The sequence below is a fragment of the Hyla sarda genome, chromosome 9 (assembly GCF_029499605.1).
Source record: "Hyla sarda isolate aHylSar1 chromosome 9, aHylSar1.hap1, whole genome shotgun sequence".
NCBI classification, from domain to species: domain Eukaryota; kingdom Metazoa; phylum Chordata; class Amphibia; order Anura; family Hylidae; genus Hyla; species Hyla sarda.
This window is the reverse complement of record NC_079197.1, coordinates 135,723,943-135,740,903: the sequence shown is the minus strand read 5'-3', so window position 1 is coordinate 135,740,903 and position 16,961 is coordinate 135,723,943. Positions and strand designations below refer to the sequence as shown.

Below are 16,961 nucleotides of genomic sequence, written 5' to 3'. Positions count from 1 at the left end.
TGCAATTTTGGGTGGCCTTCTAAAAGAGATTTTACTGTGTTATAAAAACTAAGAGTTTCTTTATATGTTACTGGTGTGAAATGTAATCAAATTGTGTTAAAGAACCCAGAGTGCCCTATAGATGGCAGTCACACAGCCAGCATTGCTCTTACCGTATGTACTCAAGTATAAGCCGAGTTTCGTGCTGAAAACACCCCCTCCCTCAGCTTATACTCGAGTGAACTCTCCGCCTGTCAATCCCTTTCAGTGGTCTTCAACCTGCGGACCTCCAGATGTTGCAAAACTACAACTCCCAGCATGCCCGGACAGCCATCGGCTGTCCGGGCATGCTGGGTGTTGTAGTTTTGAAACCTCTGGAGGTCCGCAGGTTGAAGACCACTGGGCAACAATACTAGTCCGGGTCGGGGCCGAAGCGCGGAGAAGAGGGCCCCCCGGTGAAAATGGACAGCCCGCAATGACTAACCCTCCCCACCGGACGATCCCTGCAGCATAGATGGCCCGGACCAGCTCACCCTAACTTCCCGCTGAGGGGAGGTGAGTACAAAACAAAAGGGGGGGGGGGGCTGGATGATGACGAAGGCCGCAGTGGTCTTCAACCTGCGGACCTCCAGAGGTTTCAAAACTACAACTCCCAGCATGCCCTGACAGCCGATGGCTGTCTGGGCATGCTGGGAGTTGTAGTTTTGCAACATCTGGAGGCCCACAGGTTGAAGACCACTGATGAAGGGATTGACAGGCGGTGATGATGAAGGGGGGGGATGATGACGGGGGTCTGGATGATTACATGGGTGAATTATGTATTTCCCACCCTAGGCTTATAGTCGAGTCAATAACTTTTCCTGGGTTTTTGGGGTGAAATTAGGGGCCTCGGCTTATATTCGGGTCGGCTTATACTCGAGTATATATACGGTATATGATATTGTTTTTTTGTTTTGTTTTTTTCATTTTGTCCATCTGTTTTTTTTTTTGTTTCATCTGTCATCCCTCAATGCTGTGGACAATATAAACCCTGTACTTTCTAGGAGGAACTTATAGCATTGTTCATTCTGAGCTGCCTGATTCATGAGCATCCACACTACAGAACTGCTGTATAACCTGCGCAGACAGAGCATTGTGATGCAAGGAACAAAGCCATATAAAAATGCATATATATATATATATATATATATATATATATACACACTGCAATATCATTTAATAAGTGTTGTAGTATGAATGAGATCATGCTAGAACTGTAGAAGCTACTTATAATCCCCCTCCCCCTTCATAGAGAAGCATTGAGTTTGGCTACAGACACAGGAATTTGTCCTTGGCTTATTCATATTCACACTATTATTATTATTATTTTTTTTTTTTTTATTAATATCCTCTTAGGAACATCTTACAAAACGGCCTCCGAGAGCAGCTTCTCCTGCCAAACAGCGACCAGTTTGACAGCGTGCTTTGCGCTGTGACAGCAGACGTGGATTTTGATGGAGAAGCAGAGATTTTGCTTGGAACATACGGACAGGTAGCTTGTTAGGCGTTGCTGTGGGACTACTTGGATTTGCAGTATGTATCTGTGTTCATGCCCAGTACATCACTTCTCTGCTCAAGCTTCGCTCTATATAGAAAATAAATTGCTGCAGATCAGCAGCTGACAATAATGGCAACTATACACATGATGGTAGACATGCATTCCCAGCTGAGCTGAGCGTGTATGCCTATTCAATAAGGAAAGGGATAGGAATTAATGCCAAGCTCCTCTACAGCAGATTGTCTCCAGGATGGTGAAATTCATCATGTCCGATGTCGGGGGAGAGGTGGCAGAATCTCATACAAATGACAGTATGCATCCACTGGTATTGGCAGGTCCAGAAGTTTCCCTTGTGGGGCTGGCTTTACCCTATATTTTTGGTGTGCTGGGTACGAGGGAGCCTGTCATCACTTATATAATGCCTTAACCATGAGTTATTTGGGGGGGGGGGGGTCCTTCTGCCTGTCCAACTGACCCTAATTGATAGTTCTCTGACTATAGGCATATGTGGGTAACCAACTGACTCAGTGATAGTAAACAGGGTGGGTATTATTAGTACATACTCTAATTGGGCGACTGTTACTAATGGGATACAGCAGGGGTTAGTACTGGGCCATATATATATATATATATATATATATATACACAGTGCTCCCTCAAGTTACAATTTTAATTGGTTCTGGGACGACCATTGTATGTTGAAACCATTGTATGTTGAGACCAGAACTCTATGGAAACCTGGTAATTGGTTCTAAAGCCCCAAAATGTCATCCGAAAATAGGAAAAAGTGATAATTAAAGAAAAATAAGTAAATAATTAATATAGATAAAGCAAATCCTTACATATAAAAGTAAGAAAGATCTGCTGGGAGCTGTAATCACTGTCTATGTCAGTGTTTTCCAAGCAGGGAGCTTCCAGCTGTTGCAAAACTACAACTCCCAGCATGCCCGGACAGCCATTGGCTGTCCGGGCATGCTGGGAGTTGTAGTTTTGCAACAGCTGGGGGCACCCTGCTTGGGAAACACTGGTCCATGTAGAGGACAGGAGCTTCTTCAGGGTCCTGTACGGTACATGCAATGTCCTAAAAAAGTAACATGGAGCCGCCCTCACCTGATGCCCAAAGGAGCAGGTAACCCTGGCACAGGTAAAGAGTACAGAACATGTAATACCTCCCTGTACTGTAGGGGGCGCTACCAGACACCAGTCAGTGCATACACTTCAGTAATACAGGTAAAGAGTACAGAACATGTAATACCTTCCTGTACTGTAGGGGGCGCTACCAGACACCAGTCAGTGCATACACTTCAGTAATACAGGTAAAGAGTACAGAACATGTAATACCTCCCTGTACTGTAGTGGGCGCTACCAGACACCAGTCAGTGCATGCACTTCAGTAATACAGGGGTTTTACCAGTAAATTGCCCATTCTGATTGGTCAGTTCTTTCAGCCATTGACATGTTTCACAGATCTGGACTGTCCATAACATTGTATGTTGAGGCCATTGTAAGTTGAGGGATCACTGTATATATGTGTATATATATATATATATATATATATATATATATATATATATACACACACATTAATGACCTTGAAAAGGGATTGCACAGTAAAGTGTCATTCTTCGCGATGATACAAAACTCTGTAAGTTGTTTAACACAATAGAGGACATTGCATGCTTACACATGGATCTGGATAGGTTGAAGGCTTGGGCTGGGAAGTGGCAGGTGTGGTTCAAGTGTATTACTTTCTGGGTGAAATTATTGAATCGTTTTCTACAAAAACACCTTATGATAGTTTTCACCTTTTTCTTCATGAATGTATAGCAGTATAGAGATACAACTCCAAAATCACAGAGGCAGGAAGGGGGTCTGGTCAGGGCTCACCAAATTCATAGTTACATAGCCATAAGTGACATAAATGTAAAAGTATAAAATGGGTAAACACAGAGAAATGGCCCAAGGTAAGTGTATCAATCATAAATTAGGAAAGAGTTAAATCCTAGATGGTGGCTCTATAGTAAGGTGCATAAGAGACTAAGATGGTTTCCCCCAATAAACAGGCATAAAGGGCTAGAACTGGGAGCCCAACAACAAATAAATAAAGTGCATAAGTAAATTACCTAGTGGTGTGGGTGAGAGTATAAGACCAGACCGCAGTGGCCCGACATTTCACCAAAATAGGCTTCTTCCGGGGCGACGCCGTGGCCCGACATTTCACCAAAATAGGCTTCTTCCGGGGCGACGCCGTGGCCCGACATTTCACCAAAATAGGCTTCTTCCGGGGCGACGCCGTGGCCCGACATTTCACCAAAATAGGCTTCTTCTGGGGCGACGCCGCGGCCCAACATTTCACCAAAATAGGCTTCTTCTGGGGCGACGCCGTGGCCCGACATTTCACCAAAATAGGCTTCTTCTGGGGCGACGCCGTGGTCAGACATTTCACCAAAATAGGCTTCTTCGGGGCGGCGCCGTGGCCCGACATTTCACCAAAATAGGCTTCTTCTGGGGCGACGCCATGGCCAGACATTTCACCAAAATAGGCTTCTTCCGGGGCGTCGCCGTGGCCCGACATTTCACCAAAATAGGCTTCTTCTGGGGCGACGCCATGGCCCGACATTTCACCAAAATAGGCTTCTTCGGGGCGACGCCGTGGCCCGACATTTCACCAAAATAGGCTTCTTCTGGGGCGACGCCATGGCCCGACATTTCACCAAAATAGGCTTCTTCGGGGCGACGCCATGGCCCGACATTTCACCAAAATAGGCTGCTTCGGGGCGACGCCGTGGCCCGACATTTCACCAAAATAGGCTTCTTCCGGGGCGTCGCCCCGGAAGAAGCATATTTTGGTGAAATGTCGGGCCAAGGCGGTCTGGTCTTATACTCTCACCCACACCACTAGGTAATTTACTTATGCACTTTATTTATTTGTTGTTGGGCTCCCAGTTCTAGCCCTTTATGCCCGTTTACTGGGGAAACCATCTTAGTCTCTTATGCACCTTACTATAGAGCCACAATCTAGGAGTTGTATCTTTTATACTGCTATACATTTTATGTGTTTTTTTTTATGTTTGCCCTTTTTGTGCATTTGGTACTCATAAAATTTGTGAATTTTTGTTACCTGCATCTATATACGCTTTTTTCTTTGAATTATTGATATAATTGTAGCATATGATCAACTTACATTGAGGGGGGTTGCTTTTGGTGTTTGATACCTATTTCTTCATACCAAGGTAACAGGTCAGTGCCCTCTGCGCAGAAGATGAACCGTCACTAATGTTCTATTCCCCGGAAATAGCACTGTGAAGGCGGGTGAATTGCAGTGTAGCAGCTTTAGATTAATTAGATTACCGCCCACTGACACATGTCGGTTGTATGGGTGGGTGAAGCTGGCAAAGAAGGTGTAAACAATGAATCTAATTAAATAGTGGCGCCTGCGAGAGCGCTAAGCTGCCTGTGGCTCCCTGATGTGTGATTACCCATGGAAAAACAGGCCAAGTTGTTACTAAGTGTCACTGCCGCACTTCAATACCTTCTCTTCATTTGGAGTAGTTCACTGTGGTTTTTTTTTCTTTTTTATCCCTGAAGACTTATATTTAGGCCTGGGTGCTAAACCAGGTACTTACAAGCTTTCACGCCCTGGAAATCTCTGTAAAAGTGTAAGTTTCCTTTTAAAGGAGTAGTCTAGTGCAGACTATTCCAACTTCATTCTGCCTGGGCTGAAAAAAAATGAAAACAAACTTTCCTCTGGTCCGGTCTTTTGCCTTCTTCCTGTGCACGGATCGTCACACGGCACTCAGCCTATCACCGGCCAAGGTGGGACATCGCTGCGGCCTGTGATAGGCTGAGCGCCTTGTGACGATCCATGCACAGGAAGAAGACGGAAACGGAGCAGCTGTAGTGTTGCTCCAGGGGAAGGCAGGAAGGTGAGTGAAAGTTTATTTTCTTTTTTTTCAGCCCAGGCAGAACGGAGTTGGAATAGTCTGCACTAGACTACTCCTTTAAGATGACTCCACTGGTTAATTTTAAATACTTTTTGACTCTTGGATTGTGCAGACTGGGTCTTGAAACGTCAGTCGTGTTTAGGACTACATATTTTATTCTCATGCTTGGTTATTCTCTCCTCATCTATAGGAGCTTCTGTGTTACAAGTACAAAGAGGGTCAGTTTCAGCTTATGTGGCAAAGAAGTTTCCCCAGTCCGCTGCTCTGCATAGCACACGTGGATTTAACATGGGACGGATTGTGCGAGCTGGCCATTATGTGTCTCAAAGGACTCCACATACTACAGGTGAAACCTTAGGATCCCTTCTGTCTTTCCTTTCCGATACCAAGTAAAAGTACATATGATGGCCTACTACTTATACTACAACCTGTCAGCAGATTGGTGACAGACATGCCCCCAACACCCCTAATGCTTTGTGCAGCATTGAATTATGGCACCATTTTATATATATATCATATAATGCCTTGCCCAAACAGGGAATCCTGGGAGATTTCATTACGGAAAGTCACACAATGCAGCTTTGTATTATAATGCAGGCTGTAACCCAGAATCAAACCAAGATTAAGTAAGCAATATATTTGCCAATTTTATAATTGTATAAAAAAATCATAATGTGAACATAGCTATATTGGGAGCATATATTGTATGCGTTTAAAAGATTACTGCAATATCGCTCTGGCAGCATTATACCTGTTTAGATCTCCTGCGACTTAGCCCTCTTGGATCAGCAATCAGGACACAGAAGTCCCATGCAAGTCTATGGGAATTCACCTAAATCCGTATCCTGATTGTTGTTGTCTCGGGCAACAAAGTAGCAGGTGATTAAAACAGATATCCTGCTGCCGAAGCGCAATTGCAGTTATGCTTTAAACTATGTCTTAGGCTGCATTAACATCAGGATTCTTACATACGGTGACCGGATCCGGCTGGGAGATTTAAAAACCAGGTGCTGCAATATTACAGCCAAACCCAGCCCCCAGCTCATTAATTTGAATGAGCCGACCAGAGTCAGATATTGACTGCGATCAGCTCATTTTTGCCCTGTATCCGGTTTAGTGACCTGACTGAAAACCGTGGTATACTAGGTAACCGGATACAGGGCAGAAATGAGCTGACCGGAGTCACTATCTGACTCCAGTCAGCTCATTCAAATTAATTAGATGGGGATGGGTTCCTGCTGGGATAATGGAGTGCCTAATGGATCTCCTGGCCGGATCCGGGCCCCGTATGTAAGAATTGTGATGTGAATGCAACCTTAAAGGGGTTATCCACCATAAGGTGATTTTAGTACATACTTGGCAGACAGTGATAGACATGCTTAGGAAGGATCTGCGCTTGTCTTGGGGATAAATGGCTATGTTGTGAGATTACCATAACACTGTGGCTAGCTTTTTGTGAACTGGTATTTCCTTTTTGAGTTTTCTTTTTTGCCTACAAATCCCATAATTCCATTTTCCTCCCTCCCACACATCAGCCACCCCACCCATTGAAACATAAATGAGCTGCATCCATTCAAAAGACCTGTGGTTTTCAGTCAGGGTGCCTACAGCTGTTGCATTAGTTGCAGATTGATCTCTCTCCCACCAAGCAATCTGTCCACCCATTGAAGCAGACAGGCTCCCTGTCATCAGCTGACTAGTGAGTCAAGTCTTGGCCGCACTACAACCTGGGAAAAATCAGTCATTTTTAGCGATCGACCGTTTATTGGTTTGGCCGATAATCGCGATTTTGGACATTATCAGTATCGGCAATTACCTTGCCGATATGCCGATAATTCCCCGGCCAGAGACGACCATCGCCGCCGCTACCCCATTGCCTCCCCCCATCCTCTGCCCACATACCGCCGCCGCCCCATCGCCTCCCCCCATCCCCAGTGTTATAATTACCTGTTCCCGGGGTCCGCGATCCTTCTGGCTCCTGTGCTATTGCTGTGTGCTGCGCTGCGTAATGACGAGTGTTGTCCCCAACGCAACTTCACAATCAGTGCGCACAGTAACAGCGCAGGACGCCAACGGAACCAGAAGGATCACGGACCCCCGGGAACAGGTAATTATAACACCAGGGATGGGGGGAGGCAATGGGGCAGCGGCGGTATGTGGGCAGAGGATGGGGGAGACAATGGGGCAGCGGCGGTATGTGGGCAGAGGATGGGGGGAGACATTGGGGCAGCGGCGGTATGTGGGCAGAGGATGGGGGGAGACATTGGGGCAGCGGCGGTATGTGGGCAGAGGATGGGGGGAGACATTGGGGCGCTGGCGGTATGTGGCCAGAGGATGGGGGGAGACAATGGGGCAGCGGCGGTATGTGGCCAGAGGATGGGGGGGATGTCCAAACCAGAAAAAGTTATCACTGATAAATGGTAGCACACCCAATATAATTAATTGAAAATGTTTATTGATACAAAAAATATACATTATAACATGCAATTGCACACAGAAGAGAAAAAGCAATAAAATCTCTGGCTAACTAAAACCAGCACACAACGGGGGGGGCCATGAACCCCCTCTCCTACCTGACACCCGTCCTCAATAATCGTGTCGGGTCTGCGGATCATATACAAAGAACAGTAATGCAGAAAGCAATGATATCAATAAAGGTATATATCACAATAATAATATAATCAACCATACACTAACTGACTGCAACGTTGCACTATGTTAGTTTACCACACAGACCAGACATCAAGGGCCAAATAAAGGTGGAGGAGTGAAGGAGGACGGGGTCACCAGATCCCCACGCGTTCCGTTGGACAACCGTGGTGGTTAGGTTCAGGACCCCAGGACATGCATGGGGAGAGCAGCGGGCAGCGGCGGTCTCTGGCACCGCAAAAGCCGCTGCAGTTCATTGATTTAAAGCGCCCGCTTTAAATAATTGATCTGCAATGGCTTCTGGCCCGCCGGGGGGGGAGGGGGGGTTGTGGTTTGAAATAGCCGATAATTTATACCGGAACATTGGTATAAGTTATCGGCTATTGGCCTAAAAGTGGCAGATTATCCATATTGGCCCAAAAAAATCGATATAGATTGATCCCTAGTCATTTTGTAGGTTGGTAAAAATAAATATTGGGGTGAAAATCACAGAAGAATTGTGAGAAAACAATCACACCCAGGTACAGACACTATATTATGAACTACACTAACTTTACAGCCCCTGTAGCATAGTCAAATAAAAAACATCCTGGAATACTGCTATACAAACGGTGGGTAGAGGTGACTGTCCTCTGCGGGTCCACACACAAGACATGTGAGTCAGGGTTACTGGTGGATCACTCGTCATTTCTTATTTCGAGTACCACGTTGTCACCGAAATTAATTGTACGCTGAGACACACAGGCTATAAATCACAAATGATCTGAAGAGGAATGATCTCATATGTCACACAGGAGCGGTAGATCAGTCTGTTCAGTCTAAACCTCCTTATCTTAAGATATTTGCTTGCACTTTTCCTTACTGACACTTCAGCATCACAACATTTATGGGATTATTTCACCATCTCGGCTCAAATGAAGATGGCGTGATAGTCAGGCTGCAATCTAAACCCCAGTGTTGATTCTCATTTTACTAAAGAGTATTTGTTATTTAAAATTACTAAGACCTGTCAAAAGATTTTATTGTCAAAAGATTTTATTATCAGTGCTGAGACCCCCACCGACCAGGAGAACGAGCGAGGAGAAGCACATGGTAGTGCACTTTACTCCTTTTCTCTCAACAATCTTTGTCTCGCTGCTCCAGTCAGCTTAAAGGGGTATTCCAGGGAAAAACTTTTTTTTATATATCAACTGGCTCCAGAAAGTTAAACAGATTTGTAAATTTCTTCTATTAAAAAATCCGAATCCTTTCAGTACTTATGAGCTGCTGAAGTTGAGTTGTTCTTTTCTGTCTAAGTGCTCTCTGATGACACGTGTCTCGGGAACCTCCCAGTTTAGAAGCAAATCCCCATAGCAAACCTCTTCTACTCTGTGCAGTTCCTGAGACAAGCAGAGATGTCAGCAGAGAGCACTGTTGCCAGACAGAAAACAACAACTCAACTTCAGCAGCTGATAATTATTGAAAGGATTAAGATTTTTTTAATAGAAGTAATTTACAGATCTGTTTAACTTTCTGGAGCCAGATAATATAAAAAAAAAGTTTTTCCTGGAATACCCCTTTTAAGTCTACAGGGCAGCAAGACAAATTTCACTGAGAGACGGGGAGTACATTGCACAACCACACGCTTATCTTCGCTCGTTCTCCTGATCTATGGGGGTCTCAGCACTGAAACCCCCAACTAATAAAATCTTTTGACATGTCTCTGTGACATGTCAGAAGTTAATTTTTATGAAAGGTACACTTTAAGGGTATGTTCACACTGAAGGTTTGGAGAGGAATTTCCACAAGTAATTCTGCTCGCTTATTCCTCTCCAAATCATTCAGCAGTGAAAATCCCCATAGCATGTAATGAAAATTCTGCTCCTCAGTTCACACTGAGGAATTTCCACTAGCGAATTCTGTCACTGAATTCCGTTCCGCATGAAGAATGAACATGTTCTTTCTTCATGCGGAATTCGCGTCGTAACTCCATAAAAGTCGCTGTAAAAAAAATTTTCAGGTCGCCACACCTCCGGATGGAATTGGCAAAAACATTTTTTTTTTTACAATGTCTCCTATGCCGCGCTGAACTCCGCACTGATTTCTGTGCTGGATTCCGCGCAGATTCTGCGCGGAAAAAAACTGTAATTTCTGAGCGGATTTGTTCAGCGCAAATTCCTTGCACATATTTGTCAGTGTGAACGTACCCTAATACTTTGATTCAGAAAACACATTTTCAAACCTCTCTCTGGGCATTCTCAGTTATTGGAGATCTCAAACAGGGGACTTCCATCTATAAGTTAACTGGAGCAAATTGCCAACAAAGAGCATAACCAAACGTGTGCTTACACAAACAGGCCTTGATGCTTTATTTTCCCTGAGTTGGCGCTGAATTAAACTGAACCCTTGCTGCAGTGACTACGCTGCTCAGCGTTTGGAACAAACCGTTCGGAAAGCTGGAGCCGGCGCCTGGAGCTTGTGATGTCATAGCCCCGCCCCCTCAGTGCAAGTCTATGGGAGGGGGCGTGACAGCGTCACGCCCCCTCCCATAGACTTGCATTGAGGGGGCGGGGCGTGACATCAGGAGGGGGCAGGGCTATGGCATCACGAGCTCCTGGCTCCAGCATTCGGAACAGTTTGTTCCAAGCGCTGAACAGCGGAGTACCCCTTTAACCCCTTCCCGACCTATGACATACCTGTACGTCATGAGTGGGAAGATGTTCCCGACCCATGACATACAGGTACGTCATGAACATTTTTGCCGCTACTCGCGGCATCCCGCAGCGCCCGGTAAGATGGTGGCTAGCCAGCCATCTTAGCATGCGACCATCTGGAAGAGCACAGATTGGAGACCATTATACAGTGGTCTCCAAACTGTGGACCTCCCGTGGTCGCATGCTAAGATGGCTGGCTAGCCACCATCTTACCGGGCGCTGCGGGATGCCGCGAGTAGCGGCAAAAATGTTCATGACGTACCTGTATGTCATGGGTCGGGAACATCTTCCCACTCATGACGTACAGGTATGTCATAGGTCGGGAAGGGGTTAAAGGGGTACTCCGCTGTTCAGCGCTTGGAACAAACTGTTCCGAATGCTGGAGCCAGGAGCTCGTGACGCCATAGCCCTGCCCCCTCCTGATGTCACGGGGATCGGGACACACACCGCTCTGCTAAGTGTCCCTTACCCGTCCCCCGGCGTCACTTGCCCGGCCATGCGGTGTCCCGAGTGGTCCCGGCGCGAGCAGCATCCTCCAGGCGGTCCTGGCGGTGGTGCGCCCCCGCGGTGAGTTTGCAGCAGCAGGGCGCCATCTTCATTGGCAGCAGTGATATCGCCGTAAAGCGATCTCACCGCTGCCTCTGGGAGTTTCGAAACTGCAACTCCCAGCATGCCCAGACAGCCTTTGGCTTTCTGTGCATGCTGGGAGTTGTAGTTTTGCAACATCTGGAGGTCCTCAGTTTGGAGACCACTGTATAATGGTCTCCAATCTGTGCTCTTCCAGATGTTGCAAAACTACAAATCTCAGCATGCTCAGTCTGTCCAGGCATGCTGGGAGTTGTAGTTCTGTAACATCTGGAAGAGCACAGATTGGAGACCATTATACAGTGGTCTCCAAACTGTGGACCTCCAGATGTTGCAAAACTACAACTCCCAGCATGCCCAGACTGCCCAAGCATGCTGGAAGTTGTAGTTCGCCAACATCTGATCCTTCAGATATTGCCGAACTACAACTTCCAGCATGCCTTGGCAGTCTGGGCATGCTGGGAGTTGTAGTTTTGCAACATTTGGAGGCACACTAGTTGGGAAACATTGTCCATTTCCTAACTCAGTGTTTCCCAACCCGTGTGCCTCCAGCTGTTGCAAAACTATAACTCCCAGCATGCACTGACAGACCATGCATGCTGGGAGTTGTAGTTTTGCAACAGCTGAAGGCACACTAGTTTGGAAACACTAAGTTAATTAATACACTTTCAAGTGTTTTGCAACCAGTGTGCCTTCAGCTGTTGCATAACTACAACCCCCAGCATGCACGGACAGCCAAAGGGCATTCTGGAAGTTGTAGCAGTATGCCTCTAGCTGTTGCATAACTACAAGTCCCAGCATGCCCTTCTGCTGTCACTGCATGAGATTTGTAGTTTTTGCAACAGCTGAAGGCACACTGGTTGCGAAACACCAGTTTATCTAACTCCGTGTTTCGCAACCAGTGTGCCTCCAGCTGTTGCAAAACTACAACTCCCAGCATGCACGGACAGCCAAAGGGCATGCTCGGAGTTTGCAACAGCTTGATGTTTGCCCCCCTCCCCCCATTGTGAATGTGCAGGGTACACTCACATGGGCGGAGGTTTACAGTGAGTGCTGCAAGTTTGAGATGGCGCAAATTTTGCACTGCAGCTCAAAGTCCCAGCGGCAAACTTGCTGTGAACCTCTGCCCGTGTGACTGTACCCTAAAAACACTACACTACACTAACCTAAAATAAAAAGTTAAAAACACTACATATACACATATCCATACACAGCCCCCCTCCCCAATAAAAATGAAAAACGTCTGGTACGCTACTGTTTCCAAAATGGAGCCTCCAGCTGTTGCAAAACAACAACTCCCAGTATTGCCGGACAGCCATTGACTGTCCAGGCATGCTGGGAGTTTTGCAACAGCTGGAGGCACCCTGTTTGGGCATCGCTGGCGTAGAATACCCCTATGTCCACCCCTATGCAAATCCCTAATTTAGGCCTCAAATGCGCATGGCGCTCTCTCACTTTGGAGCCCTGTCGTATTTCAGGGCAACAGTTTTGGGACACATATGGGGTATCTGCATACTCGGAAGAAATTGCCTTACAAATTTTGGGGGGCTTTTTCTTCTTTAACCCCCATGAAAAGGTGAAGTTGGGGTCTACACCAGCATGTTAGTGTATAAAAATTAAATTTTTTACACTGACATGCTGGTGTTGCCAGATACTTTTCATTTTCACAAGAGGTAAAAGGGAAAAAAGACCCCCAAAATTTGTAATGCAATTTCTCCCGAGTACGGAGATACCCCATATATGGGCGCAAAGTGCTCTGGGGGCGCACAACAAGGCCCAGAAGGGAGAGTGCACCATGTACATTTGAGGTGATTTGCACAGAGGTGGCTGATTGTTACAGCAGTTCTGACATAAACGCAAAACAATAAATATCCATATGTGACCCCATTTTGGAAACTACACCCCTCACGGAATGTAATAAGGGGTACAGTGAGCATTTACACCCCACTGGTGTATGACAGATTTTTGGAACAGTGGGCTGTGAAAATGAAAAATAAAATGTTTCATTTGCACAGTCCACTGTTTCAAATATCTGTCAAACGCCAGTGGGGTGTAAATGCTCACTGTACCCCTTATTAAATTCCATGAGGGGTGTAGTTTCCAAAATGGGGTCACATGTGGGGGGGGGGGGGTCCACTGTTCTGGCACCATAGGGGCTTCCTAAATGGGACATGCCCCCCAAAAACCCTTTCAGAAAAACTCACTCTCCAAAATCCCATTGTCGCTCCTTCCCTTCTGAGCCCTCTACTGCGCCCGCCGAACACTTTACATACACATATGAGGTATTTCCTTACCCGAGAGAAATTGGGTTACAAATTTTAGGGTGATTTCTCTCCTTTTACCCCTTGTAAAAATTCAAAAATTGGGTCTACAAGAACATGCGAGTGTAAAAAAATGAAGATTGTGAATTTTCTCCTTCACTTTGCTGCTATTCCTGTGAAACACCTAAAGGGTTAAAACGCTGACTGAATGTCATTTTGAATACTTTGGGGGGTGCAGTTTTTATAATGGGGTCATTTATGGGGTATTTCTAATATGAAGACCCTTAAAATCCCCTTCCAACCTGAACTGGTCCCTGAAAAAGTACGATTTTGAAAATCTTGAGAAAAATTGGAAAATTGCTGCTGAACTTTGAAGCCCTCTGGTGTCCTCCAGAAGTAAAAACACGTAAATTTTTTGATGCAAACATAAAGTAGACATATTGTATATGTGAATCAATATATAATTTATTTTGAATATCCATTTTCCTTACAAGCAGAGAGTTTCAAAGTTAGAAAAATGCAAAATTTTCAAAGTTTTCAGGAAATTTTTAGATTTTTTACCAAGAAAGGATGCAAATATCAGTGAAATTTTACCAATGTAGAATATGTCACGAAAAAACAATCTCGGAATCAGAATGATAAGTAAAAGCATTCCAGAGTTATTAATGTTTAAAGTAACAGTGGTCAGATGTGCAAAAAATGCCCAGGTCCTGAAGGTGAAAATGGGCTGGGTCGTGAATGGGTTAAACATGTATCTTGGGCATACTTGGGGATGTGTTCTTGGTGCAGGAGCTAGATGTTATTTGGACATATTCTGTCATGTTGTCATTCTGCCATTTTAAAGTCATATTTTGGTAATAGGCAGATGCATTATAGACTAGGAAGAATTTGCCTGTGTGCTGTAAAGCGACAGCGCGCTCCCACTATGTCTGTTGATAGCTGTACATATTTCACAGTGCAGCCAACCTGTTGTGCAACCTTATTAAAGTGGCATATCTCATGATGGCGCTCACCATGGCGTCTTCATTATTTCGTGCACAAATCATCTTTCTCTTTTCCTGCGGAGATCAGGCTACGGCCTTCACTTTACACCTGCTACGTCCTCGACTATCCGCTTGATTAATAATTATCCAGAAGCTCTTAATTAGTTTCCTGGTGATTTTGCACATTCTGCTGGCACAATATACCGTACAAGTCGAGCTGTTTCCTCTTGGTCTGCAGCCACAAAAGTTTTTGTCAGAGTCTGTTCATCCATCAGAGTTAGGTTGTATCCAAGCGGCCGCAACATGGCCGCATTTTAGTGTTTGCATTACAGTTGTGAGGCCCATTGTTCTGTTGAACCAATCAGGTTGCTAGTTTTTTGAGTAAAGAAAAAATTTGGGTATTGGCTACATCATAGGGGTTGTCCAGGATTAAAAAAAATATGGCAGCATTCTCCCAAAAACAGCACCACACTTGTCCACCGGCTGAGTGTAGTATTGCAGATAAGCTCCATTTAGGTAATGCAGCTGAGCCGTAATATCAGATACATGCCATGGTGTGTCTGTGGTGGTCTGACGCTGTCTTATAAAAGCCACGGTTTCAATTTTTTTCTCCTTAAAGGGGTACTCCACCGCAAAACATCTTATCTCCTATCCAAAGGATAGGGGATAGGATGTGTGATTGCAGGGATCCTGCTGCTGGGGACCCCTCACGATCTCCGGGCCGGCAGCATCCAGAACTTGGAAGCTTGGAGTACATCACGCCTCCTCCCATAGACATAAATGGAAGGGGCGTGGCGGCTGTGGTCGCCAGTCATACCACACAGATTGGAGTTCGCTCCGTGCACAGGATGACTGGGGTGCTGCAGCAGAGATCACACATCTTATCCCCTATCCTTAGCGGTGAGTACCCCTTTAACCAATCGAGATTCATATTTTCCAAAAGGTCTTATGAATCTTGATTGGTTAAGGAGAAGCGATCAGAAAACCAAACCATCAGAAACACACCATGGCATGTATCTGGTATTGCAGCTCAGCTGGATTACCTGAATGGCGCTTATCTGCAATACTCCTCAACCGGTGGACATGTGTTTTGCTGTCTTTAAAAGAAAACAGCCATGTTGTTTTTTAATCCTGGACAAACCCTATTATGTAGCCAAAACCCTATTTTTTTTCTCAACTCTAGTTTTGGTTGATCAATCACAAATGTGTCATTGTATTTCACGTTATCTGTTGAGCGCACTGGTGTTGTGATGACTATGTTGTGTGTGTGACCTGTGGTGTGTCTCTTTTCCCTCTGTACAGCACAGCTTAGCGAAGACGTCACAATGTCTTATCCAGAGGCTACGCCGGCGAATAGAGAATATAGCCAAGATACCAGACATGTCACCCATACAGAAAGAAGTAGAGGCAGAGACGTGCCCCGATGCTGCAGCCAACAACTCGCCAGCTCGAGGAACATGAACTGCTTTCTTATCAAAACCCTAGAAGTTATTGTGTTGTATTGAAAAAACTGCCTTCTGAGCCCAATGCCATTGTTGTGATAAATAAGCCATACAGGTCTCGGCATTGGATGGGAAAAGTTTATATTAAAAGTTTAGTCTTGGAGGTATGATCTGTGTGTGATGTGCAGCCTGTGGTAAGTAGAGTCCTGTATAGAAGTATGATGATAACTGTGAAGGGAATCATGGGGCTCCTATATATAGTGTCAGGACCATACTACCATATACACATAATACCTGCCATAATAACTACTTAAAGAAATTACATACTACTGCCATATAGTTCCCACATAATGCTGCAATTCATTAGTTGTTTTGTTTTAATTACACAATTTCAATTAACAAAAAACACAATGGTGAGAGATGTGCAGAGCACAGTAATATCCAAATATAATAAAGGGGTAAACGCCACAATGGGATTAAAGGGGTTCTCCACCATAAGGTGATTTTAGTACATACCTGACAGACAGTAATGGACATGCTTAGGAAGGATCTGCGCTTGTCTTGGGGCTAAATGGCTGTGTTGTGAGATTACCATAACACTGTGGCTAGCTTTTTGTGAACTGGTATTTCCTCTTTGAGTTTTCTTCTTTTGCCTACAAATCCCATAATTCCATTTCCTCCCTCCCACACATCAGCCACCCCACCCATTGAAACATAAATGAGCTGCATCCATTCAAAAGACCTGTGGTTTTCAATCAGGGTGCCTACAGCGGTTGCATTAGTTGCAGATTGATCTCTCCACCCATTGAAGCAGACAGGCTCCCTGTCATCAGCTAACTAGTGAGTCAGGTCTCGGCCGCATTGCAAGCTGGGAAAAATCTGAGACAG

At 45.3% G+C, this 16,961-nt stretch overlaps 1 protein-coding gene across 1 annotated transcript in view; it reads left to right on the top strand.

Moving 5' to 3' along the window:
• Positions 1 to 16,236, top strand: part of KPTN (kaptin, actin binding protein) — a 53,069-nt gene extending 36,833 nt beyond the window's left edge. The window contains 3 exon segments of the mRNA XM_056539500.1: positions 1,375 to 1,510; positions 5,651 to 5,806; positions 15,934 to 16,236. Of these exon segments, the coding sequence (XP_056395475.1) occupies positions 1,375 to 1,510; positions 5,651 to 5,806; positions 15,934 to 16,092 (451 nt within the window). The 3' untranslated portion in view covers positions 16,093 to 16,236.
• The last annotated feature ends 725 nt before the right edge of the window (positions 16,237 to 16,961 follow it).